Source organism: Ochotona princeps, chromosome 6 (assembly GCF_030435755.1).
Source record: "Ochotona princeps isolate mOchPri1 chromosome 6, mOchPri1.hap1, whole genome shotgun sequence".
Lineage (NCBI taxonomy): Eukaryota > Metazoa > Chordata > Mammalia > Lagomorpha > Ochotonidae > Ochotona > Ochotona princeps.
Window position 1 is genome coordinate 51,212,643 of NC_080837.1, and position 22,535 is coordinate 51,235,177.

The 22,535-nt window shown below is 46.0% G+C and overlaps 1 protein-coding gene across 2 annotated transcripts; it reads left to right on the forward strand.

Annotated features, from left to right (window-relative positions):
• Positions 1-3,590: 3,590 nt before the first annotated feature.
• Positions 3,591-9,505, forward strand: FOXG1 (forkhead box G1). 2 transcript variants are annotated; one of them, XR_009245550.1, is made up of 3 exons: positions 3,591-5,212; positions 6,891-6,957; positions 9,435-9,505. XR_009245550.1 is itself a non-coding variant. In XM_058665365.1 (2 exons), the coding sequence occupies exon 1, from the start codon at positions 3,671-3,673 to the stop codon at positions 5,192-5,194; it is 1,524 nt and encodes a 507-aa protein (XP_058521348.1). In that variant the 5' UTR covers positions 3,591-3,670; the 3' UTR covers positions 5,195-5,212; positions 5,773-6,191. The 2 variants fall into 2 exon arrangements, 1 of the variants encoding a protein (XP_058521348.1); XM_058665365.1 differs by lacking the exons at positions 6,891-6,957; positions 9,435-9,505 and adding an exon at positions 5,773-6,191.
• The last annotated feature ends 13,030 nt before the right edge of the window (positions 9,506-22,535 follow it).

Consider the following 22,535-nt stretch of genomic DNA (forward strand, 5'->3'; position numbering starts at 1 on the left):
TCTGACCTAAGGAACACCTTAAAACATTAAAGATTCATCAGTCAGAGCTGGTGTTGTGTTCAAGGAATGCTCCTCCAGCTTGCTGCTGAGCTTGGATTTGAATAAAATGTCCAATGTTAACAAACAATACCCACGTTTGGCACTTTGTGGATTAAATTGATCAAACAGATTTTAGCAGGCACAATGCACAATTTGTACAGACCTGATTGAGTTAATATAATATCAGCAAATTTTACATCGAAATGATTCTGTTTCTTTTCTTTGTGTTTAAAACCAGCACAGATTACAAATTTTAATGATCTGAAAATGTTTGGTATACAAAATCATGCTTATTTCAGTATTAGCAAAAACACAAGAAATTTTTCAACACAAACACCCAGCTGTGTCTATTTTAAAAGCAGTTCAATGACAGCTTGCACTTATGAGCATGCAATCAGCTAATTTCGCTTTTTTTTCCTTCTGTGTTAATCAACACTTTCCTTCCTGCATATCAGAGTACAAATAGTATAGTTACTCCACATCAGTAAATGTTTACGTAACCTGTCCTTTCCCAAGAATCCGGTTACACCGAATCATTTCACGCTAGACCGACTACGAAAACGTACCGGGCCGTCCACCTCAGAGGGAGCCCTGTGTGCCATTCTAAGTGGTGGTGAGAAGGGGGGCCAGGGGAGGAGGGAGCCGCGGGGAGGAGTAGGTGGAGGAAGCGGGCAAGGAGGGAGGAATCAGGGAGGAGGGAGGGAGGCAAGAGAGTTGAGGAAAAAGTAGGAAGAACAGGCCTGCTGCCTGGGAACAGAGTGGGAGGCGGAGAAGCCTGCGAGCGAGCGAGCAGGGAGAGAGAGGCCCACGGAGCTCCAAAGCCGCAGAGCCCGCGGGCTGCCCCGGCTCAGGGAGAAACCCGAGCTCAGGACTAGCGTCTGGGGCCCTGTCACCATCACCTTTTGATAGCTGGGACCCGTGAATATCTATGCTTGCAGACTGTTGGTTGTAAGCAGGGAGGTCTGCGAACCAAGTGAGGCCAGGCGCACATCCACGCAGTGCGTGGCTATCAGAGGGCAGTTCCATGATCACCGTCCCCCGAAGACATCCCTACTAAGGGCAGATTGGAAATCTACCGGCTGGCTGCGGGTGGCGGTCTCTTATTCTCTCCAACGGAATCCCTCTCCATTCCGAGGATTTCAGGGTTGGGGGTGCCAGGTGTGGAATAATCCCCTGCCCCCACCATCCTGGGCACTCACCAATTGTTACTATTCATGCTAGAATTTAACGTACAGCTTTTTCCCTTTTTCCGTTTTCCCAAACGCCATGCCAGATAAATTCACTGGGTTTACCAAAGGGGTGGGGGCGGGGGGCCGCAGGAAACACAGCACACAAGACGCTTACTTCGTACTATCCTTTACCTTACACAGAAGAAAGATGCTTATTGTTTCTACTTTTTCTTCCCCTTTGTGTGCTGCTCCTCCACCTCCCTCTTCTCCCAGGCTACATCCTCCGAAAAATGCGGTTATGTTTCATGCCCATATGGGGTGAAACAGCCTTCGATCAGTGCGCTCTGCACTAAATTCCAATCCCTGGGAAATTCTGGGCCTTAGCCCTGCCCCTGGCCACGGGATCCTTTTAAAGCCCCCCGGATAGCAATCTTCCCACTCATTCCAACCTTCTCCGAACCATCCCAGTGCCAAGACCCAAGAAAGCTGGGCTTGAGCACCCCTTTCCGCCCCCCCATCCCAGGTGCACCCCCCTCGCGCGCAGCCCACCCCATCCACTCCCATCACCGGAGGCAGTCTGAGTGGGCAAGGGGACTGGCTTCAGGGTTGAGGCCCTTTCCTCAACGAAACGCTTCTGAGAAAACGGAAAGCAAGCAAGAAAGAGGAGGGACGCTTCAGGAGGGGATTAAAAAAAATCAGAACGCAGTAGACGCCCACTTTAATTTTTCCTCCAGTGTCAACAAGCAAAATGAAAATATTTCCAGGGTGACTGGTTCGTGGCTTCCTGCTTCCAACTCGGATTCGCCAACCCAGGCAGAGGCTGGAGCGGCGAGCAGAGCGCGCGACACAGCGACTCGCGCCACGGGAACCGCGCTCAGGAGCGGAGGAGACGCGCAGGAGCAGAGCATGTGTTACCTGGGTTCTTTCGGGACTGTTTGGGACTGTCCTCTCTCTGGGCACCTTTCACCTGGGAACGCCATCAGCGGTACCCAACACTGAGTCGCCCCTGCCCGTCGCCAACGCGGACACCACCTCGCTCCGGGACCCGCTTCTCCACGGCGCTGCTGGCCCGAGCTCGCCGCCGCCCTGGCCGCCGGCAACCAGTAAGTAACCCCGGTTGTGCCCAGCGCCCTGCTGCCCACGGGGCCTCCTCATCCTGTCCTTTCCAAACCTCGGTCCCAGAAGGCCCTCCTCCCGCCAAGCTCCAGGACACCCGTGCCCACGCCAGTGCGGTGGACCTTCCCTCCCCGCAGCTCCCGAGGCCTGGCAGTTCGATTCCCTACCGGGGGCCCAGCTCCCCTGCGGGGCCCAGAAGGCGATGCCAGCCCCAGGCCTGGGGAAGACCGCAGGGCCTCGCCTCTTCCTCCCTCCCCACGCCCCCGTTTCCTGCCCCTCTCCCAGCGTTCCCACCCTTCCCTTCACCGCCGCCGCCGCCCCTGCTTTAAAGAGAAATAAAACCGGATACAAACTTTAATCAATAAGGACAAATATTGACGCTCAATCGCAAAATGACCCAGTACAAAGAAGAGGAAGCAGGAAATGTGAGCGGTGTGCCCTAGCAGGGGGGTACTGCGGCGCGGCGCAGGGGCGGAGGGGCGCGGGCAAGCCGCGGCGCAGCGTGCTCCCGCCGGCGTACCGGTGCGCGGCGCGGCACGGCGCGGCGCCGGGTTCGAGCCCCGCGGCCGAGGGGGAGGCGAGCGCCCGAGGGGGCGGGCGGGCGGCGGGCGGGGCCGCTGGGAGGGCAGGTGGGTGGGTGGGTGGGCCCGGAGCCGGCGATTGGCCGACGGCGACAGAGACGCTCCCGCACGCCGCCGGCTCTGATTGGCCCAGCGGTAGGAAAGGTTAAACCAAAAAATTTTTTACAGCCCTAGTGTGCGCCTGTAGCTCGGAAAATTAATTGTGGCTATAGCCGCCTCGATCGCAGTCTCCCTAAGCCTCGCCGCGGCCGCTCCGGGACGCGCCCGCCCGCCGCCCCGGCTCTCCCCCCCTTTGGGCTGCTGCTGCTGCTGCTGCTGCTGCTGCTGCTGCGAAAGAAGGAGGAGGAGGAGGAGGAGGAGGAGGAGGAGGAGGAGGAGGAGGAGGAGGAGGAGGAGGAGGAGGAGGCAGCAGCAGAGGAGGGGGGAGCGGGGGGTGGGGGGGGAGACCAAGAAGTAGAGTTGGGAGCGAGGGAGCTTCACCCCCGGGGTGGTGGTTGTTTTTTTCCCCCTCTTTTTTTTCCTCCCCCCCTCTTTTTTTTTTTTTTTCTAATTCCTGAGGGGTGGTTGCTGCTTTTGCTACATGACTTGCCAGCGCCCGAGCCTGCGGTCCAACTGCGCTGCTGCCGGAGCGCTCAGTGCCGCCGCCGCCGCCCGCGCCCCCCGCGCCCCGCTCGGCACCCACCGGTCGCCTCGGCCCGCCGCCGCGCCGCTGCCCCGCTCCCGCGCCGTCGCCGCCGCCGCCGCTTCCCCCCCGACGACTGGGTGATGCTGGACATGGGAGATAGGAAAGAGGTGAAAATGATCCCCAAGTCCTCGTTCAGCATCAACAGCCTGGTGCCCGAGGCGGTCCAGAACGACAACCACCACGCGAACCACGGCCACCACAACAGCCACCACCCCCAACACCACCACCACCATCACCATCACCATCACCACCACCCGCCTCCGCCGCCGCCCGCCCCGCAACCGCCGCCGCCACCCCAGCCCCAGCAGCCGCAGCCTCCTCCGCCGCCGCCGCCGCCCCCGACCCCGCAGGCCCCGCCGGCGCGGGGCGCCCCGGCCGCAGCAGCCGCGGCCACCGTCGCCGACGACGACAAGGCTCCCCAGCAGCCGCCGCAGCAGCAGCTCCTGCTCCCGCCGCCGCCCCCGCAGGCCGCCCTGGACGGGGCCAAGGCCGACGCGCTGGGCGCCAAGGGCGAGCCGGGCGGCGCGCCCCCGGAGCTGGCGGCCGTCGTGGTGGGGCCGGACGAGAAGGAGAAGGGCGCCGGCGGGGGGGAGGAGAAGAAGGGGGCGGGCGGCGAGGGCGGCAAGGACGGGGAGGGGGGCAAGGAGGGCGAGAAGAAGAACGGCAAGTACGAGAAGCCGCCCTTCAGCTACAACGCGCTCATCATGATGGCCATCCGGCAGAGCCCCGAGAAGCGCCTGACGCTCAACGGCATCTACGAGTTCATCATGAAGAACTTCCCCTACTACCGCGAGAACAAGCAGGGCTGGCAGAACTCCATCCGCCACAACCTGTCCCTCAACAAGTGCTTCGTGAAGGTGCCGCGCCACTACGACGACCCGGGCAAGGGCAACTACTGGATGCTGGACCCGTCGAGCGACGACGTGTTCATCGGCGGCACCACGGGCAAGCTGCGGCGCCGCTCCACCACGTCGCGGGCCAAGCTGGCCTTCAAGCGCGGCGCGCGCCTCACCTCCACCGGCCTCACCTTCATGGACCGCGCCGGCTCCCTCTACTGGCCCATGTCGCCCTTCCTGTCCCTGCACCACCCCCGCGCCAGCAGCACTTTGAGTTACAACGGCACCACGTCGGCCTACCCCAGCCACCCGATGCCCTACAGCTCCGTGTTGACTCAGAACTCGCTGGGCAACAACCACTCCTTCTCCACCGCCAACGGCCTGAGCGTGGACCGGCTGGTCAACGGCGAGATCCCGTACGCCACGCACCACCTCACGGCCGCCGCGCTCGCCGCCTCGGTGCCCTGCGGCCTGTCGGTGCCCTGCTCGGGGACCTACTCCCTCAACCCCTGCTCCGTCAACCTGCTGGCGGGCCAGACCAGTTACTTTTTCCCCCACGTCCCGCACCCGTCAATGACTTCGCAGAGCAGCACCTCCATGAGCGCCCGGGCCGCGTCCTCCTCCACGTCGCCGCAGGCCCCCTCGACCCTGCCCTGTGAGTCTTTAAGACCCTCTTTGCCAAGTTTTACGACGGGACTGTCCGGGGGACTGTCTGATTATTTCACACATCAAAATCAGGGGTCTTCTTCCAACCCTTTAATACATTAACATCCCTGGGACCAGACTGTAAGTTGAGCGTTTTACACACATTTGCATTGTAAATGATAATTAAAAAAGATAAGTCCAGGTATTTTTTATTAAGCCCCCCCGCCCCCAATCTCACCCTTCCCACTCCCACCCTACCTCCATCCACCCCACCCCACCCCCGCGATTTCTGTACGTTTGTTCAGTCTTTAGGGTTGTTTATTATTCTAACAAGGTGTGGAGTGTCAGCGAGGTGCAATGTGGGGAGAATACATTGTAGAATATAAGGTTTGGAAGTCAAAATTATAGTAGAATGTGTATCTAAATAGTGACTGCTTTGCCATTTCATTCAAACCTGACGAGCCTATCTCTACCAGCTGCCAGATTTCCATGTGTGCAGTATTATAAGTTATCATGGATCTGTATGGTGGACGCAGACCTTGACAACAACCTAAATTATGAGGAGAGTTTTAAAATATTAAGCTGTAATTTGTATTTAAGAAGCATTGGTAGTAAAGGTACCCAAGAAATTATTTTGGCCATTTATGGTTTTGTCCTTTTCTTTAAAGAACTGTTTTCGTTTTCTTTTTGTTTACTTTTAGACCAAAGATTGGATTCTAGAAAATGCACTTGGTATTCAAACAAACAAACAAACAAACAAAAAAGGAAAGTTGTTTCAGTTGGCAACACTGCCCATTCAATTGAATCGGAAGGGGACAAAATTAATGATTGCCTTCAGTTTGTGTCGTGTATATTTTGATGTATGTGGTCACTAACAGGTCACTTTTATTTTTATTTTTCCCTAAATGTAGTGAAATGTTAATACCTATTGTACTTATAGGTAAACCTTGCAAATATGTAACCTGTGTTGCGCAAATGCCGCATAAATTTGAGTGATTGTTAATGTTGTCTTAAAATTTCTTGATTGTGATACTGTGGTCATATGCCCGTGTTTGTCACTTACAAAAATGTTTACTATGAACACACAGAAATAAAAAAAAATAGGCTAAATTCATATATATCTTGATACTTTTGTCTCTTTTATTAAGTGGAGCTAATTAAAAAAAAAAGACTGTAGGGAATGCAAAGGCTTGTCTCACATTTGAGATTTCAAAGTTGCTCCTTTGATTTGAACTGAGTCTAAAAAAAATTGAAAAATACTATTTTTCCCTTTATGGACAAAATCCATAAGGAGCAAGTTATTGAATAAATACTAGCTTTAAGCGAAGTATAGGCTTTTTAGCTGATATCTTTTAATGTTTTTGTGAATATACAGCAGAAAAGAGATATAATTTAATTTTTATGTGCATAGCTGTTTACACTGTTTTATTTTAAATTTAGTTAATGGAAGAATGCTTACTTTTTATATATATTTTGTTTCAGGTATCTTGTTTATAGCATTTGGCAAATTATAAATGAATTATATATATATGGTTAGAAGTGACTAATGCACACATATTTTACATATATGTGCATATGTATATACAGAGAGGGAGACACGCACACAGAGCCCTTCAGTTCAGGTACCATTTGCGCTATGAATGCTGCAGACATTTTTGTTTAAATGTTTGTATTTATACTTTCTAAGTCAGCACTTATTTTTGTGGTTGTTTACCCACAATGAAAGAGTTCTAATAAAGATGTACTCAAGTTGCAATATAGATTTTGCTGAAGTGATCACCTGTTGGAATGACTTGTAGATCAATGTTTATGTTTTAAGTTACAGCAATTTGAAATTCTAGAGACGCAGAAGAAGTGGCTCTTCCTCCTTTTTTGACAATGGAGAGGTTTTTATTTGATTACCTTTTAAATGCCTGTGTAATTTAGATATTTGTTCCTTTTGCTTACACTAAGTCATAATTTTGTTTAACTCATGATATGCATATATATGCAGATATATGCAGATATATGAAACAGAATGAAAACTTTTTTTGAATTGTTTGAAGCAGCTCAGTTGCTATAACTCCAGAAAATAATCAGAAAAGCCCAGTAAAAGGTTTAGTAACTAATTGGATCCTGTGGTGAATCTGTGGAGGACAAGTTGTTCATTTGTTACAATTGTATAGTCTGAAATGTGTTCTACAGTAATGCAATAAGCTTGTTACTTCTCACAATGGGCCCAATGAAAAATAATCTCTCCCTAAGATGTTATCAGCAAACACTTAGAGAGTTACTCAGGGAAAAGTAAAAAGTAAAGAAAAAAAAAACCCTAGAAGAGTAGCAAGGTTACTGAAATAGATTTGAAAATAGTTAATACTGGAAATTGGGGGGGGCAGTGTATGAGTTAGGAGTGGAGTAGAGGAAGAGGGGGTGGGATTTTTATTCTAGGGGAAAAAAAAGTCCCCCAACACCCAAAAAAGAGAAGACAGAGAGGATAAGTAAAAATTAAAGACACGGACCAACTAAAAGGAAATGGGAGAATGGACAAAGGAGACCAGAACGGCTAGTTGAATTATTTCCTTTTAAACAGTTTGGACCTGGTTCTATTGGTAGAAAAATAGTTTTGCTAGAGAGAGACCTAAGTTTCTTAATATTTAACAATTCTTAGAAGTAAGTGTAGAAGTGAATTTTGTAAGTATTTTTAAAAAACCAAATTGAAGACTGATAAAAGTTCTAGTTGTGAGATTAGGCAAAGGAAAGCCTTACTACCCATTTATGAACTAACCTCAGAGAAGGGCATGTTTAGAACTTAAACACATGGATGGCTTATTGTTCGCTGTTGCTATAGATTTTCTTTATAGAATAAAAGTATACTACCGCGTGCACACACACACACACACAAAGCAGCATTTTGCCTACCAAAAGTTAAAAATCAAAGAAGTTGAAATCGTATATGAAGTAAAGGGATATAAAAAATAGGAGAAAGATTTCCCCCATGAATTTTTTTTCTGACCATCTTAAGTGATTGTAGTTTTACTTGTAATAATACTTGTTTTATTTGTTTATTTGTGGGAAGGCGACACTGAAACAGACTTTTCCATGACAAACTTCAAACTCTGAAGTCAAGAGTAAACTGGAGTTTTTTGAATCTATAGCAACTGAGTGTTAAGTTCTGCGTGGACATATGTCCATATTCCATTACAGAATGGCATGGTGAGAAGTTTGTTTACTAGATACAACTGGACACAAAGTGAGATACAGAGAGAACTTTGTGGAGGCCTCCTGATGCCTGCTCTACCTTTTCTTTATCTTGATCCATCGCATCCTAACACAAAATAGCTTCTTGGAAAAAACAGCTAAATCTGGCATGGCGCATCCCACATTTTTGCACCAAGTTGGTTGTAATGTTCTGTTATTTGTTGTCACTAACCTTTGCCAGTTAAAATTAGCTCATGCCAGAAAAAAAAATTGTTGGAATATTTGGATCTTCTTTTCTACCTTTCGTTGTTTTTTTTTTTTTATTGAGATAAAGTTTTGATTATTTGAAAATAATGACAACATAAAATGTGGAATCTTAAATTATAGTTTGTTTCTGAGTTTAACTATTTGACTTGAGTTTGGTATGACCTCAATTTAAAAATCTTCAATATGTGTAACAATAAGAAAATGATGTAAACTGGAATAATGAAAAAAAATTATTTCAAATACATTTCTTCAGCCTGTAACAAATTTGGAGATGCAGCAGCTCATTGTCCGGGACTCACAAGATTTAATCCAAGTGTCTTATGATCACGGCAACCCTCATGTAGGTTCTGTGACTTGCCTCTAATCAAGAATAGATGAAGGCTGAGGGGTGCAGTGTGGATTGCTTTTAAAATATATAGACTGAAGTTGGTGTCGATTTTACTCAGTCTGTGGATAAATCCAATATATGCAGGACTATATATATCATAGATATATACACAGATATGGTTTCAAAATTTGTGTTTTCTACATTGCTGAGGAATTTTACACGCATGGAAAAATTTTGCTTTTGGGAAATTCTATTTTATGACGCGCTGCAATGCCCGGTTGTGTTTGCAACCTGAAAGCCTGTTGGAGAATTAGGTTAACAAAGGGTGAAGGTGAAGATCATTAGAGGTTTCCGAGCTGACTGAAAGGGTTGTTGGGGCTGTGTAACTGTGCCTGGAGGGCGGGGTTCCTGTGCTTTCCTCCTTCGCCAGATAAGCTGCCCCCAACACCGCTCCAGCTCCTGTTAGAGGGATGGAACTCTGCACCACGGAAAATCCACGCAGCCACTGCAAGAAGCCGGGTAGGTTGAAACTTAAATTAAAATCACCCCCTCCCCACCTCCTTCCCACCCTCTTCCTTTTTTTCCCACCAGAGGCCAGATCCTGGAGATATGGAAAGAATGAGGGTCATCTAGATTGTCTTTGCGCGCACACACGCCTCTGCCTTCTTCCCAGGATCTGCCAACCTGTAAGAGTTTAAAAGGTGCTAGCGACCTTGCACAGTACTTCATTCTCGATTTTCTTTTCTTTTGCCTGCGTGATTATTATTATTTCTTCTTTTCCTTCTCCGTCTCCTCCCTCTTTTTTTTTTTTTTTAAATGAGAAGGCTTTATTTTCTTTTATCACAAGCTTTTTCCTTCCCTAGCCTCTGCTGCGCGATTCCCTCCCCTGGCCAGCAGCAAAATAACAATAATCCACCTCTTCATTTTCATCCTGCCACCCTGCAAACCGACCCTTTCCTCACTGCAGTGGTCAGTTCCTCGGAGATCTTGTCCTAAGGGTATAGGCCACGGGACTCCGCGCTGGCCAATATTTGATGTAATCTCTCTCTCTCTCTCTCTCTCTCTCTCTCTCTCTCTCTCTCTGTGTGTGTGTGTGTGTTTCTCCTCGATTTCTATGGTGTTTTTTTTTTTTTTCTCTCTCTCTCCACTGAAGACTTCACCAGAGTTTGTCCGAAGGGAGCAGAGGCGACTTGAGGACTGGAAGCCTGTCTACCCCATCAAGGGTGAGTTGAAGTGATTTTCCACCGCTGACCGTTGAGGTGCATTCGTTGTGGCCCACTGACTTAACTGCTTCGGACTGAGCCTTAACTGCTTCGCGACTTTGGGGTTCCAGGGCTGAAATGTGGTTCCGCTCTCCCCCTTGCCTCCACACACTGTTTCTTAGCAGACGCTCCAGCAACAACAGGCTGCTGAAGGAATGCTTGATTTATGGGATTTTTTTGTTTGTTTGTTTAACCTTGACGAAAATCCTGTGGCTCCTTAGGCAAAAGGATGCAGTTTCAGCACAAGCTTGTGGGGAGGGAGTGTGGAGAGGAAACAGGACAAAATGATGCGGAGGACGGAAATAGGCCCGAACCTGCACTGGGATTTGCTGGTCTTTGAGACTTGCTGCTAGAAGCAAGCGCTTTTCTGAACATTCAAAGCCGGTGATGTTGGCGCGCTTTCAGATGAAGCTTGGTTTTGCTCCAGAGCCAAGAACTTTCCTCTGTCTGTTCCATCTTTTCAGGATAGCCTTCCTCGCACCCTCGCTCACTGCCCTCTACTTTCGGACTCACCCGAACCCTTGCCCCCGACCCGCATTTGGGTCAGAGTAGGGACCAAGCCCAGCGGCCGCGTCCAGCGCGGTACCTGATGGATGCGCGAGGCGCCTCTTCGAAGGACTAGGGAAATGAACCCCGTTCTGGGCTTGACTTTGTCCCTGCTGGGAATATCTTAGTTCTCGGCCTTGGAACTCTCAGGCAAATAATTGATTCTTAATGCACTCTTAAGAGACGGCGCCTTGTAAAGCTCCAGAGCCTGGCTGGCCCCGGGTGGCTGCGAGAGAGCGCGCGCACCACTCGCAAGGCGACTCAGCCCTGGCGGGCTGCTGCTTCTGGCTGTGGGGTCTAGGTATCCTTCCCCGCGCCCCCCGGGACGCCTGCGGGCCTGCTGCTAGGGGTTGGGTGGGGGCACCGCAATGGGACTTGGAGGGCTTTGGCGGCAGAGACCTGGCGGCATTGTCTGATCAGGGGTTTGGCCGGACGTGGAGAAGTAACTTAGGCTGCGCGGTGAGGGCGGCGCCACCGAAGGAGGCTGGTTGCGCTCGGCGGAGCTCGCAGTCCGCTTTCCGGCTGCGGGGGCGCTAACGGGGAGCGGCAACGTGAGGGCGCTCTTGCCCAGGACAAGCCGAGCCAGGGGTTTAGAGTCGCTCATTTTCGGCCAACGCCAGCAAAGCTGGTTCCTGAACCTTTGGCTGGCGCGCTTTTCTACGTCCCCCCGCCCCCATCTTCTCGGTCTTCTGGGTACGGCTGCCTCTTTCTCTCCCCTGCCCCAACATTCCAGCCCTGCTCACTACTCTTTCCGGCGCCTTTACCGCTCTTCAAGTTTTCTTTTTGTTTACGTGGTAGGGTTTCAGAACTCAGCACTTCTCCTCTAGTTGACGAAACTGGTTTTGTAACAGACGTCTTTACCCGTTCTCGCAGCCCACTCCGCTCCCCCTCCCCACACCTTCCACCCCGATTTCGGGTCTGTGCCCAAGCCCGCATTGTGGTCTCAGGCGGAGGAGCGTGACAGTCCCAGGAGAGGTCCCCTCGGCGCGGTTGGCGGCCCTGCCTTGGGCCGAGGAAGGCTCCGGCTCGCGTGGGCACTGCATCTCCCGCGACTGCGGGAGGCTGGCGCGGTTGTCTGCAGCCCCGGGAAGGCCAGGAGAGGGAGAGGGCGACGCTGAACAGAGCTGTCACCTGCCCCTCATACCCCACCCCGCTTCCTCCAGCAGTCGGACCCCACTGTAGTCGGCGCCGTCCCCACCCAAATCTCCACTAATATTTTGAAGTAAGCAGTAACTCTAAAACCATAGTGATCAGAAATGGCGCGTAAAAATCCTAAGTGGTGATGTCTGTGAGGATGAGAGGGGAGCTGCTCCTGGCTCGACGGACTAGCCAGGGCGATGCGCTTCGCGGGGTCCACGGCCTGGCGGGGAAGCCGCCCTGGAGGAGAGCCGCGCGCAGGGACGCTTGGAGATTCGTGGCGGGAGGAAATCGGGTGCAGAGTTAACTGGCGCGACTGAGAAGTCGGTCAGGAGCTTCAATAGAATTTTTCCTACTCGGTGGCACTCCTGGGATCGGAGTCCTCCTCCGCAGACTTACTTTCTGCCCCCTTCCCGCCCCCCCCCCCCTTGGGGCATTCTTTGAAACAGAGCGTTCAGTAGGTGCAACTGTATCTTCCCCCTAGGCTTTCATTTTTCTTTTTTCTTTTTTTAAAAAATTCTTTTGATTGAGCAGGAAGACTGAAAAATCGTAATGCGGTTAGGGAGCGTTGTTTCTTCATTTCTTTCATTTTCTCATTGCTCTGAAATTTAATGACCTGATCATTGTTGTTTCAAGTTAAATTATCTGTTAAATTAGCCCTAAACAATAACTGGTGATATTTTCCTTTTGGGTCTGGTTGCCTCCCTGAATTTTTGGCCCCGATGGGGAAAGAGAAGCATCTCGGAAAACAGGGACAATGCTTGGTCATACAATATTGCCAAGATAATTCAAATCAATATTTATGTGCCGTTCACTTTACATAGGAGGAAAAATTCACTTTCAAAGCAACTGAGTTTCATAAATTATAAATAAGAAATTGTTTTAAACGCTTGTGCTCAGGAACCCCGGGTTCAAGGATGAATGTAAATAAACGTCTTTGTTGTTAGGGGAAACAGATATGAACAATATTTTAATTACCCTCCAGAACCTGAATGTTGAACCTCATCACACATCCATGGATCCTATTCTGAATCAATTCGGTCTCTCCCTCCCCCGGAGATAAATATTTTCGAAAGAAAATAAAACGTTTTCGCAAAATCTGAAGCGCTATTTTACACGTGAATGTCTAGGAATCCAAATTATGTTTATTTCTTTGAGTCAAACTGCTGCTTATTTTACAATGATTATAGGAAATAATTTTTGGAATCATGTAGATGTCTCTCTTTCTCCCCTCCTCCCATTCCTGGTCTCATATTGCTTATATATTCAGATATCCCGGCATAGGTGCGAGAGAGCACTTCCGTGGTACATTGAGGAAATGACATCTTTCCTTTTTATTTTAACAAAAGGCCCAAATAATAACTAAATCCAAATGTACTGCAATAATCAAAAAAATATTTAAATAAATAATGAACACTATTGTGTTTTTCCTATTAAAATGTGCTGAATGAATAATTAGAGGCTGAGATGAAGGGTGCAAGACTTGGAGCAAGAATAAGGTGGTAATTTTATTATTTAATACTTTTGGAATTTCTATAATTAGTGATGTAGTTTTAGAGTTTGGCAAAGCTTTCTTGGGAAAAACATGTAGAGCACTTCTTTCACTCTGTTAGAAACAACCTGGGAGAAATAAAATAGAATCAGGTAAAACTGCAGCAGGAGTTGTTTATTTATTTTATTTATTCATTCTTCCAGTAGTCGTGGTAGTCGTGGAGTTGAAAAATATATTTTTAATTACACACTGCAAGCTCTGATTGCAGGTTGGAAAACTAAAATCGATCATGCTGCCATCAATAATGTTGTCTATTGCTGCATTGATTTGTGTTTATGCAGAAGCTTCCAGTTATTTACTTACATATTTCAGCATTTGCTTCTTGATTATTATCCCAGGTTGTTTTTAATGAAGGAGCTCATATAGGAAGTGAAACACACTTGACAGATCCATTTTAAGTAAACCTGATAGTGAATTATAGCAACCCAATGAGTTTAGGAAATTACTTATACTTGCTTTTTAGCAATTATGAACCTGCTTCTGATTACAACCTGGTACTGCTTGAAAACTTCCATTCTTTTCTTCATATCCTCTTTGTATATTTCCATAAAATGGAAAAATAATTCTATGAAGTCAGATGAAATACAGGGAAGCTGATGTATGAAACTTGTTGTTGTGTCATTGGCATAGTTAGCTTATCATTCAAAACAAGGAGTTGGCCATTGGGATTTGTAATGCTGTGGATGAAAAAATCAAGCAGTAATCATTTGAATACAAAACTAAGACGTCTGTTTCAAAACAACTGCTAACTCAAATTTATGCCAGGGCATTTATGCCAAACAAATCATCCTGGAGTTCTCGAATATAAAATCTACATACACACTCATAAGCTGTTATTACGTGTGTATGTGTGATCATGTCCTGTGAAGATAGGCATTCTCGTGAGCTAATATCTCCCAATGAATGTCATGGATCATGGCTCAGTTGAAGGAACAAAACTAAGGATCATGCGGTGTGTCTTTCCTAAGCAAGGCAGTAGTGGGAGATTGAGATGGATGCGTATTGTGCTGCTCTATTGCCCATCACAAAATATGGGAAGGTTGCTTGAAATTTAAAAGAAAAAAGCAAGCTAACTTCTAGAGAGTTGTTGAATCCTCGTGGATGAATGTTTTGCTAGCAATTTGGAGGATGATTCCCTCATGGATAGTTCGTGGAGTCACCTCCACCAAGTAGGGTTAAGAGTCCTGTTTTTCAACTCTTGCTACACCCATCCCAGTCCTCAGTCTTTGGGAGGATGATAGAGAGAGTAAAATCAACTACATCGTTTTTGAGAGCAAAGCTACCATAAGAGATTGGGGGGGGGGGTGGTGGTGATATATAAGCTCCTCACCCTGTCGAATTTTCTGAAACTACTTCTCAGCGTCCGGGCTTGCTTTGAGAGTTGGAGCTGTGCTGTCCCCGGGGTTTCAGGCAAAAAGAAGGTGGGCAAGTCCCGGGACCGAAAGTTTTGCAGAAAGTTGAAGGAAGAGTTTTGAGTTTCTTTATTTGCTTAATTTTTCTGTCCAATGCCAAGCCCTCGAAGTTAAGTTAGCGACGCGACCCTGTGGGGCCAAACACTGTTGGCATTCCGTGGAGATGGAGATGCCAGAGCATCGGAGGAACAGGATTTATAGCTAAGACGCTCTCACCCACCCCTCCCTCAGTCTTTTTTTACGCACACACCAGCTCGTCCTCACGTGCGTTGGGGTAGTGGACAGTGTTGAATTGCTCTCCCTCGCTGCAAGCCTTTCCTGTGAATGAACCCGAAAACACTCGACAGGTCGTGAATAATCGTTTTAATGAGTGCGCAAAGCGTGCGACGGGGTGCACCGAGCTGTCGGGTTAAACAAACAACTTGTACCCTGACCAAATCCGATTGTCAAAGTGCAAAGTGATGTCAGTACCATTTCCATTGCCTTTCGGAAATCCACAGATCTGACACGCGGGAGTCCAATTTTCCCCATTAAAGAAAAATAACAATATTTTTCAGCCGTGTATGTGATCTTTAATATTAATCTGAACCAAACAGAACCTCATTTGAAAACCCGAGAATTAGTCATGTCTGTCTCAAAATAAATGAATAATTAAATAGAAATTCCAGTAGCTTGGAAAAAATGAGAAAATCAAAACAAATATAAAATTAGAGGAAGAATTTGTTTTTGCTAGTTCAGCTCTCATTGCTGACCACCATTCTTAAAAGAAATTGTGCCTTTACATATTGTGCTATAAAAAATTGTCTATAACTACACAATCGTGTTGTTAAAAAAATGTAATCTTGCGCTAATATTGAATCTGTAAATCAGCAAAGTTTTTTTTTCTATTGGAAATGTAACTCAAATATTTGCTGTCAGTATGTTAGACTATGAAAAAAAGAAAGGATAGGCAGTCTTACATTTATGCTTTCAAGGAAAACAGTTTTGAAGGAAAGTAATGCAGAAGGAACCCTGACGGGCCGCTGTCTAAAACAATAAGAAAAGTCACAAGTGAGCTCTTTACAAATCACACCCTCTTCCCACCAGTTTTATTATTATTTTTTTGCACAACTGTGTTAGAGAAATAATTTTTGTTTCTTTCCCATTCAGCAAAATAGATCTACTTGAAATCTGCTCCAGGTGTCCCCTTCCTAGTTCATTCTTTATTTTTCACAATTTCAGATTTTAAAATAAAAAATAATAGCACAAAACTTCAAAAGATGTTTTTACAACCTGCTTTACACGTTCTTTTTTTTTTTTTTTTTTTTTTTTGAAAATTTGCAGAGGAAGAAACGCATACCAGATTTTCCCTGCTGTTAACTTATACACACTCCTGTCTCAGACAAAATGACCCTGATGATTGGAATCCAGGGCATTAGTTCCACAAATCTAGCTTCTTCGACTCAGTTACAACATAGAAAAACCAAGGCGTATATTTGTATGGGATTAAGCATTATATAGCATGTATTTGTTGTTGTTGTTGTTGTTGTTGTTGAAGGCAGGAAATAGAAGACACCTCCCAGGCTGTGATGTTATTTGTGCTTTGTAGTTGTAATCAGTTTGGAGAAAAGAAATGTTAGTGATCTAGTACCCTTGAATGAGGAAGCTCAGTAAGTTTGCTCTCACTGCTCAGTGCTCTGTATGCTTATGTCTCAGTCTAACCGTCTATTTCACATGTAAATATGTCTGCATACAACTGATAGTCATTATGTGAGATAATCCAACTAGAGCGTAGAGCTGAGTGATTTGATGGAGTTACCAATTTCTTATGGGAGTCTTTGTCGTTTTGTAATTAATTGTAGCTGCTAGTTTCTCTGCATCTGCGTCAATTTAGTCACAGTCGGATAAAATGAAAAATATTGAAATTCAGTCTCCATTCTCAAAATTTGGAAAAGGCAAACAGGAATCTAGAAAAAGCATTTTTGTTGATTTATTATTTAGTGAATATCTGCATTGGTATGAATTCAGAACAATCTTTATTTTCTAGGAAATTTGACAAAAATTACTATTAAGAACCAGAAGCAGATATCTTAAAGTTGTTTTAAATTAATTCAGGCACGAAACAGACTATGCAGTTATTACCTAAACAGATTTCATTTCTGTGGGCTGACGACTGAGTAGAGAAATTTTGGGAGTCACTAAAAGAGCTGCCTCCATTTCTGCTTGAGATGCACCGACAGCAAAGCTAGAGGGTGCATCTGTTTTTGCGGGTATATATGTAGTTAAAGAACTACACTAGCAAAACATTAATTATATTTGAAAGAGAGCAGAAGGCTTGTTGTGGAGAGAATTGCGTTATTGAATTTTATTTCACCGAATCTGTTTAAGAGGACTGAAATTGTATACCTGTTTTATATGATGGATCCTTTTCAGAAAGCCGCGTAATAGCAAAGGGAGGAAGAAGGCAAACTTAGAGGGGAGTGATCTTAAATACTTGGATAGTCCCTGGTAGGGTAATCCACATGAAAATGCAAATCACAGAAAACACAGTCACAAGATCTTTGTTCTCTGTCAACAAAAGCAAATAGTTCCCTCCACCCCTACCACCTCCCAAGAAAATCATAGAATGATCTTAGCTGAATTTGTATGAGTGTGTGTGTGTGTGTTGGGAGGCATTGAGTGACTAAGAAAACTTTAGTTCATCATATTTTTGATCCCCAAGCCCTATTAATTTCTCAGCTGCCAGATTTTATATCCAAAATTTAGATTCTCTTCCTCCTAAATCCTACATGGGTATGAATCATCCCTGATCATTTTTAGTTTTTGGCTTAATTGCTGGTTTCCAACTTTAAATTACCAATAAACTAATTAATCTGACTAATTTTGCTAAACTTCTGTTGAATAGTATAATAGCTGAAACAACAACAAAATAAAACAGCAAACACTGAAACATTAATGATGAAAATAAACCATTAATAATAATAATGCAAACAATCATGGTAGAAGTAATTTTAAAATAATATCTGGCAGACAAGATAAGGACAGAATCCTTTTCAGTCTGAAATTTGTATATCATGGAATGCCTGGTACACAGGCATTCTGATTTCTTATCTTGCTGATTAGGTAGATCCATTCCAGCACAAATCAACTTTCCTATAATAGAGACTCTTTTCGTCTACCATGGTAGATGTTTCTTTTTTCCTTCTCCTCCTTCTTTTAATGGCACCGAGTACTTTTGTATCCATTCCCTTCATTGCTGGAGACAAGTTCTACTTACAGATGTCATTTCCAAATAAATCAACCCAGGAAGGAACCTAGAGCAAGGATGGAACGCAATAGGATTATGGTGTAGAAGAATCTGGTGGGAGTCCCTTGCAGCTGAAGTTCTGCTGGGGAGTAGGCAAGATGTCATATTTGGGAAGCATTTTCACAAAGCTAAGGAGTTCGAGTAGGCTGGGGTTACTGTGAGTCCTGAGAAATCATCTGCCTTAGGAACCTAGCTCCTGGGGCAAGAAGGAACAAATGAGAAGTTAGATTCTCCAGGATGAACTCTCTTGATTCCTTCATAAATAGAGTGAGAAATAATGGGGGCCATACAGTGAAGGAGTAGAAGTTGAGGGAGTTGAGTAGTTTGAAGATGCTAGTAACTGGTGATTAGCAATAAAACTGAGCCCATATTCTCAGGATGAGATAAAGGTGCTTTTCTGTAAATCTGCCAAGCCTGATTGTTTCTGGTGACAAGATTGCCACCAGATCCTGGGACTATGCTGGAGAGAAGGAATCCACTAGTAACCCCGTATCTGTAGTAATCACTCTCACATCTCCTAGACCAGCAGGTCCAGCTACTTCCTCAAGATACAAGGAAAAGAACCAAAGGGGGTGGGGGTGTGGGAGGGAAATAGGTGGGGAGGAAGTTAAACTCAATCTTTACCAGGCTGAAGTTGGTGTTAAAGCAGATTGTTTGATAATTGCTTTCATTTGTGAAGGTGGAAAAGGAAAGCCAGGTAAAAGAAGGATGGTTATGGGAGAGGAGAATAGAGATTGGGACCCAAATTCCCTAGCAGCTCAGCAGTTAGGACCAAATGGAGAAGGAACTTAGCTTTACCAGGACAATTTTGGATAAAGAAAGGATAGCTGTTGAATACATTTCTTTTGTTCTGTTTTTCTGCAAGTTGATGTAGCCCTGGAAGCACGATGATTTACACACTTTAAAGATTACAACAAGGCCACAAATTCAACAGTCTTATTCTCTGGAAAACTTTTTTTTTTTTTTTTAAAGACAATGTCTTCAAGCTCAAATATGCTCAAGGCATAGCTTTACAATCAAACAGTACTGAAGGAAGCAGGGAAAGAGGAGGGAGGCGGGAAGGTACTGCAACTTTCCAGCTATAGCACAAGGCATCTTTCTCTTTACCTTTCACAGCAGGGAGATTGGCAATTCTTTATGTTTTTCTGTCTAGTCTCTCATTTTTAAAAGAGTATTTTAAATACCCTAGTTCATGAGAATATTCTTTCATTAAACTCAGCAAAGAATGAGGACTTTCACACTGAAGACAAATTCTGGAGGTGATGTTGAGTCCTATTTAAGTCTGCAATGGGAGAATAGCGGCTGCGGCTGCAGCTGTATATTGAACTACTCTTCAGCAGTACCCAGGCTTTCTCAGCGCACTAATAATAATTGCCAAACTCACTCCAGATTTAGGGGTGGCTGGAATTCAGTTCTTTACAGCCATTCATCGTATTTCTTCTGGAAGTGCAGTTCTGCAACTTGAAAACAAAACTGTAGTTTTCTTGTACAAAATCTGATTCTAGGAAAAAATAGTATTTTAAGGGCAATATTCTCAGTAACTTTTTTTTCCCCTACTTATTTGGGAGGTTCGTTCAATCAGAAAACACATTATGCACGTGAAGTATGCCTCTTGAGAATCTCTTTTCCAACATTTTAGTTTTAATCGTATATAACCGAGTTCTGAGTCAGTGAAGACGAACAGCTAAAAGAAACCACGGTTAATGCCTTGTAATGAGGACATTTGACAGAAGCTATAGACTCCTTGAAAATAATCATTTCACAAGGTAGGAACAGCTTTGCACACATTCATGTGCATGCAGAGGTGACGCACCCATGTAACAAATCAATAGGCTTCTTTATCCCAGTATTTTTATAAAGAACCTACATATGCCAGATACTTAAATGCCTACAAATGTGTAGTATGCACTAGGGTATGGTTTAATCATGAGCTTTTTAATATAAACTAAAATTTAAACAATATAACTATTATTTCTAACTTTTAAAATCTCCAGTCATCAAGGTTCAGTCATAATCTAGAAATACTGCAGGAAGGCCAGAACCACTACATTTTGCTTGGATTGCACGATGAAGAAAATACAGGATTCTTTCTGTATCAGGAGCTTCAAAAGTGAGAAGTTTAGGGATATGTAGAATCAAGATCTATGTACCTTTCCAGTAAGCAAATATGTACAAACGGAATTCTTTAAAATCACTTGCTACTGTAAATAAAAGGAACATAAACTGTTTCAAAAACTGGAGAGGAAGGCTCAAGTCAAGCCTTTAAGGAGTCATTTCAGATGATGCTCAGTAATATATATTTTTTTCCCAACAAACAATTTCTCAAGGCAGATAAGCCAGTTCTGTTGCACAGTGGCAAAGCAAACTATTTTAGTAATGGGCTGTAGGGGGATTTAGTGGATTGACATTCTGAATATTTATGAGGAGTAATATTCTTTGGAGAGGGTTGTGTGATTGTCAAGATCCAATCCTCAAAATGAGACAAGGGGAGGTTTGGGAATGGGTATGTGCAAGCATCTTAGCTATTGTGAGTGGGGAAAGGATTTGACCTGGGCAGGAAGGAAAGGCATCTTTGTCATAGGAAGATCTGCACAAGAGCTAGCACTCCTATCATTTTTTTTTTAAATGTACACTTTTCAAAACCATATCTTTTTCATCCGGCTCTCATTTGTAGTCCTAACATCACAGACAGCAGCAGGCTTGCACTGCAGTGTGGTCCAAGTATCACTTCAGTTTTAAAACGCAAGCAATAGACAAGAAAAAAAAAAAAAAAAAACCACGTATATACTCACAGCTTATCAATGAAATCTGCATGGGCAGCCTGGAGAATATGGAAAAGGGACGCTTCAAAATCAGACAGCGAGAGGAGTTTTTCTCTTTAGGTGAGTTTTGGGTAGATGTTCAGTCAAATACTGTTCAGAAATTGGGATTAATGGAGCAGTTCAAATACAGATCTGCCGGAAATCATGCTCTGTGCGAATGAAAATGAAGGAATTTATGCATATTCTAATTTTCCCTCTCTGGCTGCTATTTTGGAGGAAGAGACTTCTTTTGCTGATGGTGGGACTTTTTTGTTCTGCACAGGAAATGTGTAAATGAACACAACAGTTCCCCCCCCCCCCCCCACCATTTATTCCTTTCCATTTCTCTCCTGCATTCCACCCTCCTTTCAACACGAAGTCCTTACCGCCCTCAGTGGGACAAACCCCAAGGCCAGGTTCCCTCCCAGGTCCAAGTCAGCAGCGAATGGGGAATCAAGAAAGCGGAGTTAGGGCTTCCTTGGGTTACTAGACCTTTAGGAACTCATGTTGAATTTCTACTCCATCTTTGAACATTTCAAGAGTTACAGGGTAAGAAAGAGTCACACGTTAAACACGATAGAAAATTATCTGGAAAGTCCATCCCCCTTCTCAACTGACTTTTCAGTGGAGAGGAGGTTGAAGCGAGTTTTAAACTTGAGTTTACACAGATCTTGTCGTGACACCATCAGCGCCAGTCCAGGCACTTCCCCTCTTATTGTCTCTGGGAAACAGATAGGGATGTTGGCGGTTTCATTATGTTAAGAGCAGTAAGAACGTATTTGCATTGCGATGTGAGTCGGCCAGTCACCCGGTGCAGACAAGAAGTGGAGTGGCTCTGAGACAGTGGGGCTCCTTAGAGGGGCCAGAGAAGTAGGGTGCGGTGCAGGCAGGGGAGGGAGGCCGCGGGGAGAGGGAGTGAGCGGGAACTGGACCGGGCAGAGAGGAGCTCCGCATCCCCAGTCCCCGCATTCGAGGGGCCGAAGCTGAGTTTGTGCCCCAGGTGCTGGGGGATTAGACGGATAACTTCTCTGAATTCCATCTTCTTTTCGATACATCTCCATAAAGACCGCGTATACTATTTAAGTTGCGGGGAGAGGGGAGAAAAAACATTCCTTGAGCAGGCCCAGCCCCACAGCCGCTCCCATGAGCCGCAGGAGCCCCGGGAGTCGGTGGAGGCCCCAGCTCGTCTACCCGCAACGCGGACCTCCGCGAGGGAAGAGAGGGGAGCGGCCAGCCAGAAAAGGGGCGCTCTTCTCTCCACACGTGCCACAGATCCTGCGCTCCTCCTCGGACCCGCTCTTCGTCTCCGACCCACAAACCCAGAGTGCCAATCATCTGAGGTCTGGTCCGACCAGGTGGCCCCCTGCCCGGCTGCCTCAGTTTGGCCCTTCCTAAAGGAGAACACAGGTCCCAAGCAGGTGGCCACCCACCCGTGGTCTTGCCCTTGTGGCTTTCACCCAGGTGTCGGTTCCCCTCCTTGGCCTTCCAGAGTGAGAGGGGCCGAGTCTCCTGAAAATTCTGCAGAGGGCCACGACCTCTACCCTTCTAACCCAACATCAAGGTTGCTGCTACACTTAAGAAGCCACTTCGGAAAGGCTCCAAAGTCTTTATTTTGCAAAAAGCCTGTTGTGGTGCGATAGAGTAGAGGGGTGCCAGACACCCCAGAGAGGCTTCCTGTGGCCTGGCCTGGTATGTG

Excerpts from the sequence above, each read along its gene's own strand:
- FOXG1 (XM_058665365.1), top strand. The coding sequence starts at position 3,671 with ATGCTGGACATGGGAGATAGGAAAGAGGTGAAAATGATCCCCAAGTCC.